Source organism: Trachypithecus francoisi, unplaced genomic scaffold (genome assembly GCF_009764315.1).
Source record: "Trachypithecus francoisi isolate TF-2019V2 unplaced genomic scaffold, Tfra_2.0 Lachesis_group3, whole genome shotgun sequence".
Classification (NCBI taxonomy): domain Eukaryota; kingdom Metazoa; phylum Chordata; class Mammalia; order Primates; family Cercopithecidae; genus Trachypithecus; species Trachypithecus francoisi.
In genome coordinates, this window is record NW_022681468.1 from 16,152,569 (window position 1) to 16,172,390 (window position 19,822).

Below are 19,822 nucleotides of genomic sequence, written 5' to 3' on the forward strand. Positions count from 1 at the left end.
GATGTTAGTACATCCTGCTATTTCAGAATTCTGGGGTACAAAACCATCCTGTTTGGCCTCTTATCTCTTTCATCTCCTATGCAGACAATTCCATACATTCAATTCCCTTTATTTGGAAGAACTAGAGTGTTTTCATTATCCTAACTGGATTCTGACAGATATCAGAAGTATTGCAAAAGCCTAGATTCCAAGTACAAAGGCCTGAGCCATGGCAGGGGCAGGCAAGTCAGAATCCAGAGTCATTTGAAAGAGAAGCAGTAGACCAGAGAGATAGGCTGTGTGTGTTGGGAGTTGGTATGGGAAGGTGGTTGAGGAAGGAATCCAGATGACAGTGAAATTTTTAGCTTAGCTCACTGGGCAGGTAATGATGTTGTTAAACCAAGTGAAAACTGCAGGAGTGTAATTGCCCATTGCATTTTTCCTGCCCACTGCTCAGACAAAACCAACTCACTAAGGCCACAGCATTGCAATAAAGAGTTTAATTGACATGAGGCTGGCTGTGCCACACGGGTGATGGAGTTATTAATCAAATCAATCTCTGAAAATTCGGGGCTAGAGTTTTTCAAGGATAGTTTGGCAGGCACGGGAATGGGTGCTGCTGATTGGTTGGGGATACAATCATAGGGGTGTGAAAAATGGTCTTCATGTGCTGAGCCCGCTTCTGGGTGGGGCCACAAAGCACAACCCTGTGGTGGATCTGGTGGGGCTGTTAGTTGTCAGAAATGCCAAAACCTGAAGAGATACCTCAAAAGGCCAATCTTAGGTTCTACAGTAGTGATGTTATCTGCAGGAGTAACTGGGGAAATTGCAAATCTTGTGACCTCTGGAACGATGGCTGGTAATCACTTATGCCTTAGCAGAATTCAGGCTCCTCTCATCCTCCTAACCTGGTGGTCTTTCACTAGCTTGACAGAGGCAGTTGAGTTTTGGGGAAGTGCTATTATCTTTTAAACTATAAACTAAATATCTCCCAAAGTTAGCTTAACCTTAGCCCAGGAATACCATAGTTTGGGGGCTAATGGCAAGATAGGGGTTGGTTAGATCAGATCCCTTTCACTGTCATAACTTAGATCTCTTTCATTGTCATAATTTTCTCACTGTTACAATTTTTGCAAAGGCAATTTCAGGAGACAGAGCCCATTTTCCTTGGAGGGTAGAGGGAAGATACTGGGTTGGCTGAACATGGTGAAATCTCCTTGTCCACAAGAGGGTGCTATCCTGGGGAAACATTGGAATTCTTGGCTAGTGGTCAGCACGAAGGTTTCCAGGCTATTGGTTTGTTGGTCAGGATTCAGGAATAGGTCTGCGTATAGGGGCAGGACTTGGTTAAAACCCAGGAGTGGCTGAAGCTCATTTGGAGGGCATGGCTAGAGGCTGGGCCCTGCAAAGCCCCAGCAAGTAACAGGACAGCTTGCCTCCCAGGGCTCTGGGCTAGTGAAGGGGTGGAGGGATGCCGATGACACAGAGCTTTAGCCTGGGGTTTACAGTGCCTGAAATACATGAGCATTTGGACATTTGTGCTGGATTTACATTCTTAGTTAAGGTGACGTTAAAATGTGGTGAAGAGTGTAAATAGTGGCCTGTCAGGACAAGCCCGTGTGAGGTTTAAATGTACCATGGACAAACTCATATTGATATTCAGGAGCTAGTTATCTCAAAAAAAAAGAGTTATTCTCCCCCTTATTGCTTGAAGCTCGAGTTCAAGTCCTGCTAACCCTAGCAGGTCTAGGTATGGTGTGCACCTCTCCAGACTGTGGAGGATATGTCCTAGTCTTGGCAGGCTGGCTGCATGTCCTGCTGTATCCCACCCATCCTCTGCTCCAGGCTGCCTGCCTCCTTGCCCACCTGCCCTCACCCCTGCCAGGCCAATCCCCCACCTCTGTTTATCTTCTCCATCCATCTGGGAGTCATCTCTTCCCTGTGCTGAGTCCGCCCTTGGTGACAGGGCGGACTTGCATACAGACCTCTCCAGCCCCGTTTGTCCACACCAATCTCTCCATCCTCTGATTCCACCTCTATTTATAGCTAGTACCATCTAATTTGGCATTCAGATTTTGTTTAATTCTTTCACATCTGCCATTTGCCTCTCTCAAACTGTATAATTTATTAATTCATTAAATCAGCAAATATGTGAGTGCTTATTCTGGGTTGGGTGTTGAGGCTGTGTCATATCTAAGCTGCCTGCTTTATCTCCCTGCATTTGTGCCAGGGACAACAGTGCCTGCTGCCCAGGGGTGCCTGTGACAGGGCCATTCTTTAACATTTTGCCCTGGCATCCAGGGGCACACTATTGAAGATAAACTCTAGCTGAATAACACACAAGGTGCCTAAGCAAAAGGGCAACCTTCTCAGTGTATTCTGAGATCCACTACATTTCAGGTGAAAATAAGTTTTGGTTTGGGCCTGATATAAAAACAAATACTCTTGTGTCTAACGCCTCTTCTGCCTTCACTCACCGACGGGCTGGTTCATCTCAATTTGTCAACTTTCAAGCTGTTTGGCTCTCATGGGACTGCCTCCCACTGCTCATTTCCTCTGATAGCAGGTGACCCTCTGGGTCTCCTTAATGCAGTTTTCACCTCTGCAATGTGTGGTGGTGGCCGCTGTAGTTTTTATTCTTAGGGTTTGGGTGCTTACTTCTAGGATCTCCTTGGGGCCTAGACTGCTACAAACCTAGTGAGGTTGTAAGACATCACCTAGTCCAGACTCGTGTTTTATATTTTCAAACTCCAAGTACGGTTCTTGTTCCACCACCACCCATCCCTTGGCTTCCATCGTTTCCAAACCATGTCTGGTGTTCATTTTCTTCTCCCAAATGTTCGTGATGCTTTGGGAATGTAAAAAGCATCCATATTTGGAAAGCTCAGAGCTCTCTCGGGGGCGGGAGCAGAGCACAGATTGTTCTGTGGAGGAGAGAGTCACGTGCGGCTCAGAGCGTGGCTCTCCGGAGTGGGTCGGAGTGGGGCAGAAGAGCAGGAAGGAACCTGGGGCCGGCCTGGCTGGGCCTCCCCTGAACCAGGCAGAGGCAGGCAGCTGCCCTCCAGGGCCCACCTCAGACTCTCAAGACAGAGGAACGGTTTGTTGAATGCCTACTGTGTGCCAGGTTCTGGAATTGTAAAATATAGTAAATTATTAATAATGATTACAGCATTCCTTCTAGACACTGTTCTAAGCACTTGTCCTTTAGCTCCCTTTATCCTCACAACAACCCTAGAGCTAGGGACAGGAATAGTGCCCCCACTGGAGAGATGGAGTGAGGGGTGCCTGCTTCCTGGACTGGGGCTGGCAGGTCGTTTGGGGAGGGGCTCCTAGGAAAACATTCCGCCAAGTCCGGACTGAAGGAGGACACGTCTATCCTGGTGTGCTGGGAGGTGCCTTAGTTTGCGTTTAGCCACCTGTGAACGAGTCTTGGGACCTCTTAAAGCTATTTAGCTCTGGGCCACATCAACTAGGACTCGCTGCCAGCTGCTGCCCAAGGTCGTCCCCCAGCGCCTCGGCAGCCGCCGCCAGGGGTCGCGGGAGCCGCGTCGTAGCAAAGCTTCGCGCCACGGCCGCGCATGCGCAAAACTGCTCCGGGCGTCCTCGGCCGGGTCGGCCTTGGAGCCGTGCCCCGCCCCGCCCCGCCCTGCCCCGCCTCGCCCCGCCCCGCCCCCTCGCCTCGCGCTCGCGACCCGACCCGCCCACTGCTCGCCCCGCCCTCACCCCGCCCCGCGCTCTTGCCCCGTCTCACCCCGCCCCTCCTCGCGCGCTCGTCCGCCCCGCCCCGCCCCGCTCCGCCCCGCCCCGCCCCGCCCCGCCCCGCCGGCGGTCCTGGAGCCCCTACCCTGCGTCCTGCGCTGGTGCAGCCTCAGGAAGGCAGGACGGGTTCCTGCCGCGGCCCCCGGGACGGTGGTCCCCCAGGGCCGGCTGACCATCTGCAGCCCCTGAACTTGGGGTGATTCTGCGATTCAACTCGAGTTCAGGGATGGAGAAGAAAGGCAAACTTGCCAACGCTCTTGATTAACCTCGCATTAGTGAGCCTCCTTAGGGACTCACCAAGCCGAGCTCTCTGGGAGGCATTCACACTCGCGTGCCCTGGCTGTTCCCAGGCAGCAGCTGAGCCTTCACCGATGTGCCCCTTTATTGTTTCCTGGGACCACATCTATAGAGACTCTTGTAGACGCTGACAGCATTTAATACGTTAAACATTCAATGCGTGGATATTTACAAAGAGAAAGGATGTACAGGTGTGTTTCCTGCTTTAGCAGGAATTGAAGTACGTCCTGTTTTTCATGAACCGAAAATTGCTGGTCATAAGGACTGTGGAAGCCCAAGGAGGATTTTCCTGGAGTGTTTCTGGATAGATTCATGTCTTAAAGTGAGATCTAATCCCAGCCTTTATGAATTGGATATTTGCTAATGACCATGATCTTCTAGGTGTCATCCTAGAGCCGTAGGACAGACAAGTGACCACTGACATTGCCTTTTCCCTGGCAGAAAAAGTCTCCAGTCTATTGGGAGCTGTGTGGCAACTGCTGTGGACCTGCTGTGGTAGTAGTAAGCTCATTGGATCAGGATTTGCCCATGTGACCTTGGGCAAATCATCTCTGAGCTTGAATCTCCTCATTTGCAAAGAGAGGACAGGAGAGAAGATAGAGCTCGATCTTTTTTCCTTGAGAATCTGCTTTTCTTTTCTTTCCTTCCTTCCTTCCTTCCTTCCTCCTTCCTTCCTTCCTTCCTTCCTTCCTTTCTTCTTTCTTTCTTTCTTTTCTTTCTTTCTTTCTCTTTCTTTCTTTTTCTTTCTCCCTTCCTCCTTCCTCCCCTCCCTCCCTCCCTCCCTCCCTCCCTCCCTCCCTCCCTTCCTTCCTTCCTTCCTTCTTCCTTCCTCCTTCCTTCCTTCCTTCCTTCCTTCCTTCCTTCCTTTCTTTTCTTTCTTTCTTTCTTCTTTCTTTCTTTCTTTTTCTTTCTCCCTTCCTCCTTTCCTCCCCTCCCTCCCTCCTCCCTCCCTCCCTCCCTCCCTTCCTTCCTTCCTTCCTTCCTTCCTTCCTTCCTTCCTTCTTTTTTTCTTTTGACAGGGTCCTGCTCTATCACCCAGGCTGGAGTGCAGTAGTGCGATCGTAGCTCCCTGCAGCCCCAGACTCCTGGGCTCAAGTGATATTCCCACCTTGTCTTCCCAAAGTGTTGGGAATACAGGTGTGAGCCACTGCACTAGGATTGCTTTTCATTTTTGGAAACTTTGAGATCACTTCGGGTGCAGTGAAAAAAAGTAGTTTTATAGAAAAGTCCATGAGTGGAGGGAACGCGGTGGTTCAGGGGAGCTTTCCGGGGTGCTTGCTTTTGCCTATGTAGGAAACCTAGAAATGTGGGAGTAGGGGTTGTGAGGGGGCGCTGTGGAGCCATGGCTGGTGGAGATCCACCATGCTAAGCCTTCTGCTAGCTGTTTGTGTCTGACTCCATGATCTCTTCAGCCTCTTCCCATTCTGGATTCTCTCATGGTGGGCGACTGGATGGGTGTATTGCATGTGGCCGCTCATCTCAGGTTGCTGGTCAAAGCTTCCTGTTTATATTTAGACCGTGTAAGAAGAGTAAGAACCCTTTTATTGCCACTGACCCATATTCATATTTAATGTTGCTTGTGTTAGTCGGCTCCTCATTGGTTCTCTTTTTGGAAGCAAGCAGAGACTCAGAGAGTCCAGAGGAAGCTCACAGGGCTGGAGCTTTAGTTCAGGTTGACTGAGGTGCTTGTTGTTAATTCTTCCGTGACACCATGTCTGCCTCAGTCACTGCATTTTTAACATACTTTTGAAAACATCTTTTTTGGCCAGACGCGGTGACTCACGCCTGTAATCCCAGCACTTTGGGAGGCCAAGGTGGGCAGATCACCTGAGGTCGGGAGTTTGAGACCAGCCTGGCTAACATGGTGAAACCTCGTTTCTACTAAAAATACAAAAAATTAGATGGGTGTGGTGGCGTGCGCCTGTAATCCCAGTTACTCGGGAGGCTGAGGCAGGAGAATCACTTGAACCCGGGAGGCAGAGGTTGCAGTGAGCCGAGATCGTGCCATTGCACTCTAGCCTGGATAAGACCAAAACTCCATCTCAAAAAAAAAAAAAAGAAAGAAAAGAAGACATCCTTGTCTTCTACTAGAGGTGAAATTTCAAGGACAAAGAAATTTCTTAAGGGCAGAGTCCTGTTCTGTGAAGCCCACCGCTAGCCCAAAATCCTGCCTGCACTTGGTGCCTAGCGAGAATTTGCGGAATGGAGCAAGCGCAGGACTCCTGTTCACTGGCTGCTCTCACTCCTTGTTATAGTTGGGGACCCCAGAGGCTACACTTACTCATCACTGGTGTGATGAGTCCCGTCTTCTTAGGAAGAAAACTAGAACCGAGACCAAAATTACAAAGCATCACATGTTAGTAAGGTTGTGGGTCTGTGCCAAAATGTGCACTGTGTTTGATTTTGAACAGTGGGAATATGAATAGTTGTGATTGTCTTCTTGATGCTTTTCTGCATTTTTCAGCTACCCCTCAACAAAAATTGAGGAGGATTATCATTGTCCCAGGAAAGGTTGTCCCTTTATTGGTGTGTAAATGATCAATATGATATATGATTATATATTAAATAACAGCTTGACTGAGATATTATTCACACACCATAAAATTCACCCATTAAAAGTGTACACCTCTGTGGTTTTAGTATATTCACATAGAATATCATATTGATTAGAGTACTTATCGAGTATTTACTGTATGCCAGGCACTGGGCCAAGCCTTCTAATAGTCAGTTGAAACAAGTGCTATTTTGTTCATTTGCTTGATGAGGAACAGAGGCTCTGTGATGTTAAGTAGCTTGCTGCAAATCACCGAAGTGGTCAATGGAGAAGCAAAGGTTTGAATCCAGGTCTGTCAGAAGCCCAGACATTTTCTTTTTTCTCTTTTTTTTTAAGTGATAGGGTCTTGCTCTTTTGCCCAGGCTGGAGTGCAGTGGCATGATCATGGCTCACTGTAATCTTGAACTCCTGGGCTCAAGTGGTGCTCTCCTCTCAGCCTCTTGAGTAGCTGGGACTACAAGTGTGCACTACCATGCACAGCTAATTAAAAAAAATTTTTTTTTTTTTAAAGAGGGGTTCTCACTATGTTACACAGGCTGGTCTCAAACTCCTGGCCCCAAGTAATCCTTCGGCCTTGGCCTCCCAAAGCACTAGGATTGCAGGTATGAGCCACTGTGCCCAGCTCTGCATTTTCACTCTTAATATTTGACCCAGCAGTTCAGCAGTTAAATAGCAGAGGTGATTTTTAGAAGGAAGATGAAAAATAATATAACAAGACAGGTTACCACGTGGTCCACGTGGTGTATGTCTAATTCCATCCCTAGGTATACATCTAAGAGAACTGGAAATGTGTGCCTGCACAAGAGCCAGTACCTGAATGCTCATAGCAGCATTTTCAAACATCCCCCAAGTGGAGACAACCCAATTGTTCATCAACTGATAAATAAATAAAAAGTGGTCTATTCATACAATGGAATATTATTTGGCAACGAAAAGGAATGAAGTTTTTGAGTTAGATAGAGGTCATGGCTGTGTAATATTGTGAATGTGCTAAATGCTACTGAAGTAGTCATTTTAAAATGATTAATTTATGTTATGTGAATTTCACCTCAGTTGAAAAAAAAAGAATGAAGTTCTGATATTTGTTATAATAGCTGTGAATCTTGAAAACATTATGCTAAGTCAAAGAAGCCACATACAAAAGATCACATACTGTATGATTCCGTTTATATGAACCATCCAGAAGTGACAAATATATAGAGACAGAAAGCAGACTAGCGGTTCCCAGGGGCTGAGAGAAGGGTGGAATAGGGAGGAACTGCTGATAGGGATGGCGCTTTTCGGGGGTGATGAAAATGTTCTGGAATTAGCTGGAGGCGACTATGTGAATATACTAAAACCATAGAGGTGTACACTTTTAATGGGTGAATTTTAGGGTGTGTGAATAATATCTCAAGCAAGCTGTTATTTAATATATACCAAAGTAATATAATAAACAAATAAAATTCCTCTACTTGGAGACTTTCCAGCCTACTGTTACCTAAATCTAATAGTGAGGTAATAAATAATAATCATCAGAAATTCCTGTTTTCTGAGGATCTGCTATGTGCCAGGCACTGTTCTAAGCATGTAGCATTTTTGCATGTAAAGTCAGCTGTGGATTAGAAAGCAAGGAGTCTGGCTTCAGATCCCACATGGTCACTCCCCTGTACTGCTTTACATATAAAGACAGATACATGAAGGAGATGAGAGTGGGAGGTAGAGGCTGAGAACGAGAACTCAGGAGTTAGGCTGTCTGGGTTGGAATCCTAGCTCTGCCACTTACCAGTTGTATACTCTTGGGTGAGTTACTTGACAGATTAGAGCCCTAGTTTCCTTATCTCCAATGTGGAGATGATAGTAAATCCGCCCTCGTAGGGTTCTCACATAGGATTCCCTCATAGCGTTTAAGATGAATTATTGCAGACTCTGAGAACAGTATCTGGCACGTAACTAGCACCCAATACATGTTATCTTTATTACTATTATAGGGTTACTAAATAGAGACTGAAAGAGCATAAATTCAAGTTGCAAACTCTCATTTAGTGAGCATTTCAGGTTGAGCTAGCATCTCATTTGCTCACAGAATTGTGGAGCCGGAAGGGACATTGAAAGACCATCTGCTCTCGCAAGGGAATGTCTAATCCAAGGCTGGCTTCCTCTTCGTTTATGAGGGAGGTGTGTGTGTGTGTGTGTACCTGTGTGCACACCTCCTAAGAAGGATATGCTGTCTCTGGCAGGAAAACAGCAATTCAGGAAAGCACCCAGAAGGGACCAACTGTGACTCCCAGCCAAGAGACCTCCAAAAATCATAGATGCTCTGGATTGACAGGGACCTCACGGGGGGTCCAGGCCAGCGTCCCTGTCCCTCTGCTTCCCCCCAGCATTTGGTGGTTTTCATTGGTATCTTCTCCTCTCCTCTACACCCCGACACAGGGCCTTGTCCTCCTATTGAGCTAAGTCTTTCTGACACCTGTGGGAGCCCAGCCTTTCTAGAGGCAAGAACACAAGACCAGCCATCGGGGCTGCCCTTGCCAAGGCTTTGCTTTGTGTCTCTTGAATCTCTTTTCCTGAGTTTCTTTTCAGCCTTGGAAATTGAGACCCTTGGACATTGTCTTGTCTCCTTTGAAGGCTATACCACGGGGCTGGGTTATCAGAAACTTGCTGCTATAATAAAGGCTTTCTGGTACTTTCAGTTATAAACACCCCTGTGGGTCATGTTATGGCAAAGCATCAGGGTGTACCTGTCCCAGGCCTAGCTTCCAGAGAAGTGGTTAAGATAAATGAGGAAGCAGTGCCTAGAGTTGTAGTACATAGTTCATGTCATTATATTTTATAGTCTTTTCTTGCATTACATAACTTTACAAGGAATTAATTTCCTGTCCATTTCAATGCAGTTCAAAAAAATCAAAATATTTGTTTTGGCTGTGAGTCTCTTAGAGTTGTACAGCTCAAGGCAGTACCTCTATAGTTCAACCCTTCATGACACAGATAAGGAACAGGAGGCCCAGCGATCCGGGGAATTGCCTAGGGTGATGCAGCTCTTGGTAGGAAAGAAAATCAGTACCCTAAAGTTCTAGACTTTGATTTCTTGCCTTTTCAATTTGAAACTCATTTTTATTGTCATTGCTGTTATTGAACACTAAATAGGCTGCTGTTAACAGCTCAGTGAGACAGGAGATTGTGAGCAGCACTTTGTAGTCAGATAGACCAGGGGTCGGAACCTGGCTTTATCATTTACTAACTTTGGAGCCCTTAATTCAGTCTTATCTATAAGGTGGTGTTAACGCCTTCCTCTCAGGGTGGCTGTGGGAATTAGAAATAGTGTCTGTCATATCCCAGGCCTAGTGCTGGGTGCTGAGTAGGGCTTTGATAAATCAACCTTTATTATTATTGAAACTGAAGTCTTACATGCCCAGATAAGGCTCCTAGCTGAGGGATCTCAAATTTAGACAGACATGAAAGAATTTGGGGTGCTAACCCCTCAGTAATCACTGGATTTTCAGACAATGAGATGTGTAGCTCTCTCCACGTCCTCAGCCAAACTTCCAGAGAATCTAAAGGCCTTGGGGAGAGAAAATAGTTCCCTGTCAGAGGTATTGAGCCTGAATCTTTCTTTTTTTAAATTAAATTTTTTGTAGAGATGGGATCTCAATATGTTATGCAGGCTGGTCTCGAACTCCTGAGCTCAAGCAGTGCTCCCACCTTGGCCTCCCAAAGTGCTAAGATTACAGGCATAAGCCTCTGCACCAGGCCCTTAATCTTGATGTGGAAGGAAGCAAGGAGTGGAGAGTCTGGTTTGTTATACTATATTCTGTTAGTTACACCTAAATAGAACAGTTCAGAGGCTGGGCATGTTTGAGCTCTTAAAAGTGTAGAGGGTCCTCAGCCTGCTTCTCAGCTAGCTGCCCAGTACCCCTCTCAGTGTGATGTCCCATTGGTCTACTGGCCTCTGTCTAACACCTTTGCTTTCCACACTCCACCCTGTGCACTCAGAAGTTCTTGTTGCCCCTCTAGGACATTACCCAGAGCAGGATGCATTGGCCCCACCTCCCTTATAAGGGGCTACCACTTCTGACTCCTGCATAGACCTTGGGCAAGTCACTTAACTTTTCTGAGACTCTCATTCTTTTCCCACAAGATAGAGAGGAGAATAGTACCTATTGAACAGGACCAAACAGGCACATGGAAGGGGTTTGAAAGCAAGTGTAATTATAATTTTATCATCGTTAATTTATTTAAAATGTGTTACCTAGGCTGGGGCCAGTGGCTCATGTCTATAATCCCAACACTTTGGGAGGCCAAGGCAGGAGGATCTCTTGAGGCCAGGAGTTTGAGACCAGCTTGGACAACATAGTGAGACACTGTCTCTACAAAAAATAATAAATACATGAATAAATAAATAAAAAGAAATTAGCAAGATGTGGTGGCACACACCTGTAGTCCTAGCTACTCAGGAGGCTGAGGCAGGAGGACTGCTTTGAGCCCAGGAGTTCAAGGCTGCAGTGAGCTGTGATTATGCCACTGTACTCCAGCCTGGTAGACAGAGTAAAACCCTATCTCTTAAAAATAAAGTAAAATGTGTTAGTCTTCTCAGAAAGGGCATTTCAGAAGTGAGTTTATCTGTGGGAACGCTCTTGTGTGGCAGGGAGATAAATTTTGGGTTGTGTGGCAATTCGTTATTCTTTAAATCACACAACTCAGCCAGCCACTTTTAGCACTCATGCTTTAGAGCTGGTCATGGTTGATGAGAAAGCACTGAATTTCCACCCTTTTTGTACATAGCTTTCACTTTGGAAATGTAGCCCTTATTGAGATGTTTACTAAGCATTGCTGTCGTACCACTGTTTTTCAAGTCTGCTTTTCACTTACTTTTGTCATGCATGTCGCTGGAAAAAAGGAAAATAACTAAAAACATTATTGATGATAGCTTCCCAAATTGACAGCACATCATCTGACATTTTAATGGGGACCAATTTTGTCCATGACCTCAGGACTCTGCTTCTCAGACAGTGTTGATATGATCCTGGACTCTCGAAAATTTATAGACCAGTCCAGAGGGCCTGTAAATAGCTTCTGACAGAGAACTAAATTTTCTGGAACTGAGCTGCGTAGGCACAAACTCACTGTGATAAATCAAGACTATGCCATTGCTCTGAGATGTGTCCAGTGGCACATGGAATAAATGCCATAGCATTTGGGAGAGGGAAAGGAACAATACTTAATTAATTTAATACCTCAAAGGGCCTCCTGCCCAAAAATAGACTTGTTGCTAGGAATCAGTTTGTCAGCTCAGACTTTGGGTGTCCACATACCTGCCTAATTAGAACATGACCCCACAGGAAACACTAGTTTCTCCTCACTGTGGAGGATTAAGTTGTGTAGCTGGTTTGAGTCTTCTTACTGACCATACATGACTGTGGATTGCTGCCCTAGATGATTGGTTTTCAAGTATTTTAGAACACAATAAAATATAGGTGATAGTAAAATTTTGTTGAACTGGATTTGGCCTTTCTTTGATTCACTGGGCTTGGCAAGTCTCTGAGCGCCTTGGTCATTTTCATGAGCATTAGTGGTCAGAGTCCAACCCGAAGCAGTACAAAATGCCTAAAAGTACACTCAATTTTTCCTGACCCTTTGACATACTCTGGGGAATTAGTTTTTTAAATATTAAATCCCTGATATCAAGTTGCACTATATTCTTGCTTTTCATATAAGCAGAAGGCAGACTATGAAACAATCTATCTCTTTTTATTGCTTTTGGTGGTTTTAATTTGGCACAAGTGAGCACTTAAAGCATATTTGGGAAGGTAATGCTTCCAAATTTGCGATTTGCTTTTGAGTAGCTTTGGAACTATTCTGGCAAATGGTGAATTTGTTCCTTTTATTGATATTTTCTTCCAATGAAAATGTCAAGAGGTTATAAAAGTTCACACTAGAGAGAGGCTACTTATTGATTATTTTCAGTTGCATAAACAACATTGGTGCTAACTGGAAAGAGAATGAACATTGAGTACCTAGGCTGGAGGGCCACTGAAAGTTATTAGAACCGTATTCCTTATTTCAGAAAGTTCAGTAGAGACGTGGATGATAAAAATAGACCTACATCAAATTTCTAGAGATGAAAACTACCATGTCTGATATGAAAAGTACACTGGATGTGATTAATGGCAGATTAGACATTACAAAGGAAAAGATTAGTGAACTTGAAGACATAGCAATAGAAATTATCCAAAATGAAAGAAAGAAAAATTATTGTTATTGGCCGGGCACAGTGGCTCACGCCTGTAATCCCAGTAGTTTGGGAGGCCGAGGCAGGTGGATTGCCTGAGGTCAGGAGTTTGAGACCAGCCTGACTAACGTGGAGAAACCCCGTCTCTACTAAAAATACAAAATTAGCCAGGTGTGGTGGTGCATGCCTGTAATCCCAGCTACTTGGGAGGTTGAAGCAGGAGAATCACTTGAACCCATTGTACTCCAGCCTGGGCAACAAGAGTGAAACTCCATCTCACACACACACACACACACACACACAAATTATTATTTTTTAAGTGGAAACACCATAAGTGATCTGTAGGACAACTTCACATGGCCTAATATGTACGTAAAGTCCCCTAAGGAAGGAAGAGGGTGACATAAACATTTCTGAAGAAAAAATAGCTGGATGTTTTTCAAATTTTATGGAAACTATAAACCATCAGTTCCAGGAAGCTTGACAAAGCCCAAGCACTTCATAATCTAAATTGATCATAACCAGTGATAAAGATAAAATCTTAAAAGCAGCCAGAAAAAAAGACATATTATATACAAATGAACAAACATAAGGGTGATAGCAGAATTATTGTCAGAAACTATGCAAGTGAGAATAGAGTGGAGCAGCACCCTTGAGAGTAATGGAGGGGAAAAAAGCAAACTTAACCCTGAATTCCATACTCCGTGAAATGTCTCTCTAAAATTAGAGCTAAAGTAAGCATTTTCAAGGCAGAGAGTAGCTGAAAGAAATCAGCAGGAGCAGAACTACCCCACAAGAAATGTTGATACCAGGAGGAAATATGAATTTACACAAAAGAACAAAGACAGCTGGAAATTATGATTTGGTGAAGATACAATAATTTTTCCTTATGATCTAAATGTTTAAATAAATTGACTAAACAAAAATAACCACATAGGGTAAGGTTTTTAACCTGTGTAAAAATAAAATGTACATAAGATAATAAAGGCTGGGAGAGAAATGGAAGTATGCAATTGTAAAGGTCTTATACTATATGTGAAGTAGTATAATATCATTTAAAATAGGGGCTGGGTATGGTGGCTCAAGCCTGTAATCCCAGCACTTTGGGAGGCCGACACAGGTGGATCACTTGAGGTCAGGAGTTCGAGACCAGACTGGCCAACATTGTAAAACCCCGTCTCTACTAAAAAAAGGAAAGACATTAGCTGGGTGTGATTTTGCGCACCCGTAGTCCCAGCTACTGGGAGACTGACTCACGAGAATCACTTGAACCCAGGAGGTGGAGGTTGCAGTGAGCCAAGATCGTGCCACTGTACTCCAGCCTAGGCGACAGAGTGAGACTCTGTCCCAAACTAAACAAAACAAAGTAGACTATGCCAAATTAAACCCTGAAGTAATCACTGACATGGAAAATAACAATTTTAGTGAAAAGCCAATAAATAAAATAAAATGTAAAAATTCTCAAATAGATGACAGATAAAAGGAGAAAAAGGAAAAATAGAACAGATGGGACAAATGAAAAACAAATAGCAAAGTGGTCGATTTAAACCTATCTGTTGAAAAAATTACATTAAATATAAATGATTTAAATACCCTATTTAAAAAGTAGAGATTGTCAGATGGAAAATAAGCAAAACTCAACTCTGCTGGCTACAAGAAATACACTTTAAATACCAAGACACAATAGATTAAAAGTAAAGGGATGAAAAAATTTACCATGCTAACACTAATCAAATGAAGGCTATAGTATCTATATTAATATCAAAGCAGGTTTTAGAGCAAAGATGTCAGGCCATCAAAATAATATAACAGTTCCAAAGGTTTATGATCTTAATAACAGAGCTCTAAAATACATGAAACAAAAACTGATAGAACTTCAAGGAGAAATAGGCAAATGCACAGTTATGCTTGGGGATTGCAATATCCATGTTTCAATAAATGACAAAGCAAGTGGACAGATGATTGGTAAGGATATAGATGCCTTGGGACAACACAACATACCAACTTGACCTAATCGACATTTATATGACATTCCACCCAACAACAACAGAGTCACATTCTTTTCAAATGTAACATTTACCAAGATTGACCATATGCAGGGTCAGAAACAAGTTTTAACAAAATTAGGAGACTTCGAGTGTGTTCTCTGGACTGTGTCAGAGGTCCTCAAGACTACCATCAGGCAATGATGTACTGGAAAGACTCTCATAGCTTAGAAAAGCTGTTATACTCATGGTTACAGCTTATTACAGCAAATGGATATAGATTAAAATCAGTAAAAGCAAAAAGGCACATAGGGCAGAATTCAGGAGAGACCAGGCTCAAGCTTCCGGTTTTCTTCTTCCAGTGGAGTCCTATGGACAGTGCTTAATTCTCCCTGCAATGAAGTGTGACAGCACTTTTGAAATATTGCCAATCAAGGAAGATCACCTGAGCTACCTTGGTGCCCAGGGATTTTATTAGGGGTCAGTCACATAAGCATGGAGCACCCATGTTACTGACCTTAGTCAGTCTCCAGCCCCTACAGAGATCAGACTGATACAGCATGGCCGTAGTCCTCTGCCTTAAATGACATTGTTAGCATAAACTATCTGGTATGGCTTAAGGCCCCAAATAAACAAAGACACTTGTCAGGTAGGATATTCCGAGGGCTTAGAGTTTTTCTCCCAGGAACTGGTAAGGGCCCGTGCTCCCTTTGGAATGTATAGGGTTTAAACATCCCAAGGCTCTAAGTCAGCCCTTTACTGCACAGATCATGATGGAATTAACTTGCAAATCAGTAAAAGAAAGATCTTGGAAAACTCCCAAATATTTGGAAACTAAATAACATACTTCTAAAGAAGAAAGCAAAAATTAAATTAGAAAATATTGTGAACTGAATATCAAAATTTGTAGGATGCTGCTAAAGCAGTCCTTACGGAGAAATTGCAGACACTAAATACCTATATTAGGAAAGAAAAAAGGTCCAAAATTAATAATTTCCACCTCAAGAAACTAGAATAGGAAGTGCAAATAAAGCCCAATGTATTCAGAAGAAAGGACATAATAAAGATCAGAGTGGAAATAAATGAAATCGAAAACAGAAGGATAGAGAAAAATCAATGAAACCAAAGTCAATGAAATCAAGAAATCTTTATTGAGAATTTCAGTAAAATTGGTACACCTCTGATATCAGGAAGAAAAAATAGAAATTGCCAATATCAGGAATGAGAAAGGTGCCATCTACTAGAGATTCTACAGGTATTAAAGGATTATGGAATATTATGGACAGCTCTATACCAATAAATTTGACAACTCAAAAGAAATGGACAAACTATTTGGAAGATATAAACTACTAAAGCTCACTCAAGAAGAAAGAGATAATCTGAATGACCCTATATCAAAGAAATAGAATTTGTAATCGAAAAGCTGCTCATAAAGAAAACTCCAGGTCCAGATGGCTTTACTGGTGAATTCTATCAAACATTTAAGTACAAAATAATATGAATTCTACACAAACACTCTCAGAAAATCGAAGGAGAGGGAATATTTCTCAAGTCATTTTGTGAGGTTAGTATTTACCTGATATCAAAACCAGGTACAGAGGCATTTCAAGGAAACTTTAGGCAAACATTCCTCAGAAACATAAATGACAAAATTTGAGGCCAGGCACGGTGGCTCACACCTGTAATTCCAGCACTTTGGGAGGCTGAGTCGGGCAGATCACCTGAGGTCAGGAGTTTGACACCAGACTGGCCAACATGGTGAAACCCTGTCTCTACTAAAAAAAAAAAAAAAAAAAAAAAAAAAAATTAGCCAGGTGTGGTGGAATGTACCCATAGTCCCAGCTACTTGGGAGGCTGAGACAGGAGAATTGCTTGAACTCAGGAGGTGAAGGTTGCAGTGAGCTGAGGTCGCGCCGCTGCACTCCAGCCTGGGTGACAGAGTGAGACTACATCTCCAAAAAAAAAAAAAATAAATAAATAAAACAAAACTGAAGGCAAATTTTAACAAATCAAATACAAAAATATAAAAAAGGATAATTCATCTGGCCAAGTGGTGTTTTTGCTGGGAAAGGAAGGTTGGTTTAACATTTGACGATCAGTCGATGTAGCTTACCACATTTAAAAACTAAAAGTGAAAAAGCTATATGATTATCTCAATGAACATGGAGAAAGGATTTGAGCAAATCCAACATTGATTCTTGGTAGAAACTCTCAGCAAAATTGGTGTAGAAGGCACCTTCCTCAACCTGGTAAAGGGTGTCTAAGACAAACTTATAATCTCAAACTTAATGCTTTCTGACTGAATGTTTTCTCCCTAAGATCAGGAATAAGATAGGGATATTTATTCTCACCACTTCTTCTTTCTTCTTCTTCTTTTTTTTTTTTTGGAAGACAGGGTCTCCATCTGTTGCCCAGGCTGGAGTGCAGTGGTGCAGTCATGGCTCACTGCAGTCTGGAACTCCTGGGCTCAAGTGATCCTCCCACCTCAGCCTCCCAAGTAGCTGGGATCGCAGGTGTGCACCACCACGGCTGGCAGTTGCTGTTGCCACTTCTATTCAGCATAGTACTAGAGATTCTTGCCAGTGCAATAAGGCAATCAATAGAAATCAAAAGCATCCAGATTGAAAAGGAGGACGTAAACTGTCTATTTGCAAACAACATGATATTCTACAATCATCTTCTGGCCCTCTAGAGCAATATTTTAAAATGAAGCCTTATGAAAAAAAACTCACTCAGTTTTTGTGTCTGATTTTTTTTAAGGACTTTGTTTGGAGAAGCTGCCTATTTCTTCTTCTACCAGTAATCTCCATGTGGACCGGGAACAGGATGTCATCACCTGTTATGAGAAAGCAGGGGACATCGCACTCCTGTACCTCCAAGAGATAGAAAGGGTAAGTGAGGACCATGTGTTTGTTCTGATAACTTTTTCCCCCAAATCAGATAGTGGACAGCTGTGATTAATCTCTAGGAAGCTTTCAATTTGTCTGTCTCTCTGTGCAAAGCTTCTCTTGTACTCCTTAAAGCCCAGGAGAGGATGGTACTGATTGCTGTACCTTATGAAAAATAGATGGTTGGGCCGGCGTGGTGGCTCATGCCTGTAATCCTAGCACTTTGGGAGGCCAAGGCGGGTGGTCATCTGAGGTCAGGAGTTCAAGACCAGCCTGGCCAACATGGTGAAACCCCGTCTCTACTTAAAATACAAAAATTAGCTAGGTGTGGTGGTGGGCATCTATAATCTCAGCTACTTAGGAGGCTGAGGCAGGAGAATTGCTTGAACCCAGGAGATGGCGGTTAGAGTGAGCCAAGATTGCAGCACTTCACTCTAGCCTGGGCAAAAGAGCTAAACTCAATTTTACAAAAAGAAAGGAAGAGAGAGAGAGAGAGACAGAGAGAGAGAAAGAAAGGAAACTAAATGGTTCAGTGTTTGCGAAGCATTTTAGCATCCTCTGAGCAGAAATGACAGTGTGCATCTATCTGTTTATACCTTCAGCACCCTGAAGCTGGCCAGCCACCCCTGTTTTCCTAATAAAATGGGTTGAGCTTCATTTGTACTTGTATGAACTATGCCAAGATCTGTTCGTCTGGGGTTTGGGAGGCTTTACCTTGACGGATGTGGCTAAGGTCTGCTGGGGATGTGGACCAAAGTGGACTGAGCTGAGTATGTCAAATATCCCTGGAGACCATCAGGGATGGTCTGCTCTCAGCCGTCAGCGCTTCGCCTGCGGTATGGGGGATGGAAAAGAGCAGCTGACAAGAGGGACTCTGAGCAGAGAACGAGTGAGCTCGGGGCTCTGAGCTCGCAACCTCAGACAGAGGAGGTTGGAGGCTGGAAGCTGGATGGGGCCAGGGAGCTGGAGGCAACATGCCTGTTTCAGATTCTCATCTTTGGGTTCTGCTCTTTACTAAGTTTCTTCACCTCTTAGCCTTGGTTTTTCCATCCATAAAAACAACATAATCATAGTTCCTACTTCACGAAGTTTTTGTGAGGATTACATAAAGTCTTGTGAATAAAGGCACTTAGCCCAGATTTGGGAACATATTGGATTCTTGGTAAATGTCACTTATTTTTATTAATAACAATAGCTCCTAGCAGTTGCTGTTGCTGGCAGTGTTTCCTGGCGTTCTCACCAAGGACACTGCTATTGACCCCTTCAGACCCAGAGATGTACCCTAAGAGAGTGTTTGAAGTGATTAGAAATCCTGTGAGACTTTGACAATGATTGGAGGTCTTGTTTTCCAGCAGTTTTCTGGGCTCCTTGTTTTTATAAGGATTAGAATAGAGAGAGACTGCCAGAGTCTCCCTAGCTTTTGTTACTTTATAAATGAACAGACAGGAAGTAACTTTTTTTCATAAATCATGTTGTCATGTGTTGGTGCATATGATGTGCGTCAGAATTGCCTTTTTAGGAGGCAGGGAGATTAGAGTGAGAATCACAGCAGGAGAGGTGGAGAGAGTGATGGGAATAACATTTGACCTGGCCTCAACCAGAATGGATTATAAGCCATGGTTTAAGATATCTGGGAATTCAGGAAGATACATGTCTGTCTTGCCAAAATTATGTTCTTTCAGAAGGTTGCTATGAGAAGAGAACTTGTTGTTGTTGTTATTCAGAATTTATGATATGAACTTTAAAGGAATGATCATCCAGGCTGCTTAAAAAACCCTCATTATTTCCACTGTCTGCCTCCTTGATGGCCCGTGTTTGGCAGTGGAGAAGTCTGCTTATCCCAACTAAGCTGCTCCCGCTGACTACACAGCCCTGGCCACTTAGGGCCCTATCTTGCTGCTTCCTCTCCACTGTTGTCCAGCCCTGTCACTTTGGAGCCGTCTTCTCCTGGCTGGGAGAAAGGAGGCTCATCTGTTACATATGTCTGTAGTGATGTAGGAATTGGTAGATCTGAATACACTTCTGTTATGTTCACTCACAACGCCCCATTCAGTGCTGGGTTCTTCAGCAGGACCATGAAGGAGACTTGTATAGTTGTAGGATTTAAAAGAAATCCTTTTCTTTGATTTTGGGGAAATGGTGATCATAG

At 43.8% G+C, this 19,822-nt stretch overlaps 1 protein-coding gene across 10 annotated transcripts in view; it reads left to right on the forward strand.

Moving 5' to 3' along the window:
• The window catches only part of TTC7B (tetratricopeptide repeat domain 7B), a 276,535-nt gene that overhangs the window by 51,734 nt on the left and 204,979 nt on the right, over positions 1-19,822 (forward strand). For all 10 annotated transcript variants that reach the window (XM_033191608.1, XM_033191609.1, XM_033191611.1 and 7 more), the window contains one exon: positions 17,546-17,676. In XM_033191608.1, coding sequence (XP_033047499.1) covers positions 17,546-17,676 — 131 coding nt within the window. Of the gene's footprint in view, positions 1-17,545; positions 17,677-19,822 lie in introns of those variants that run through there.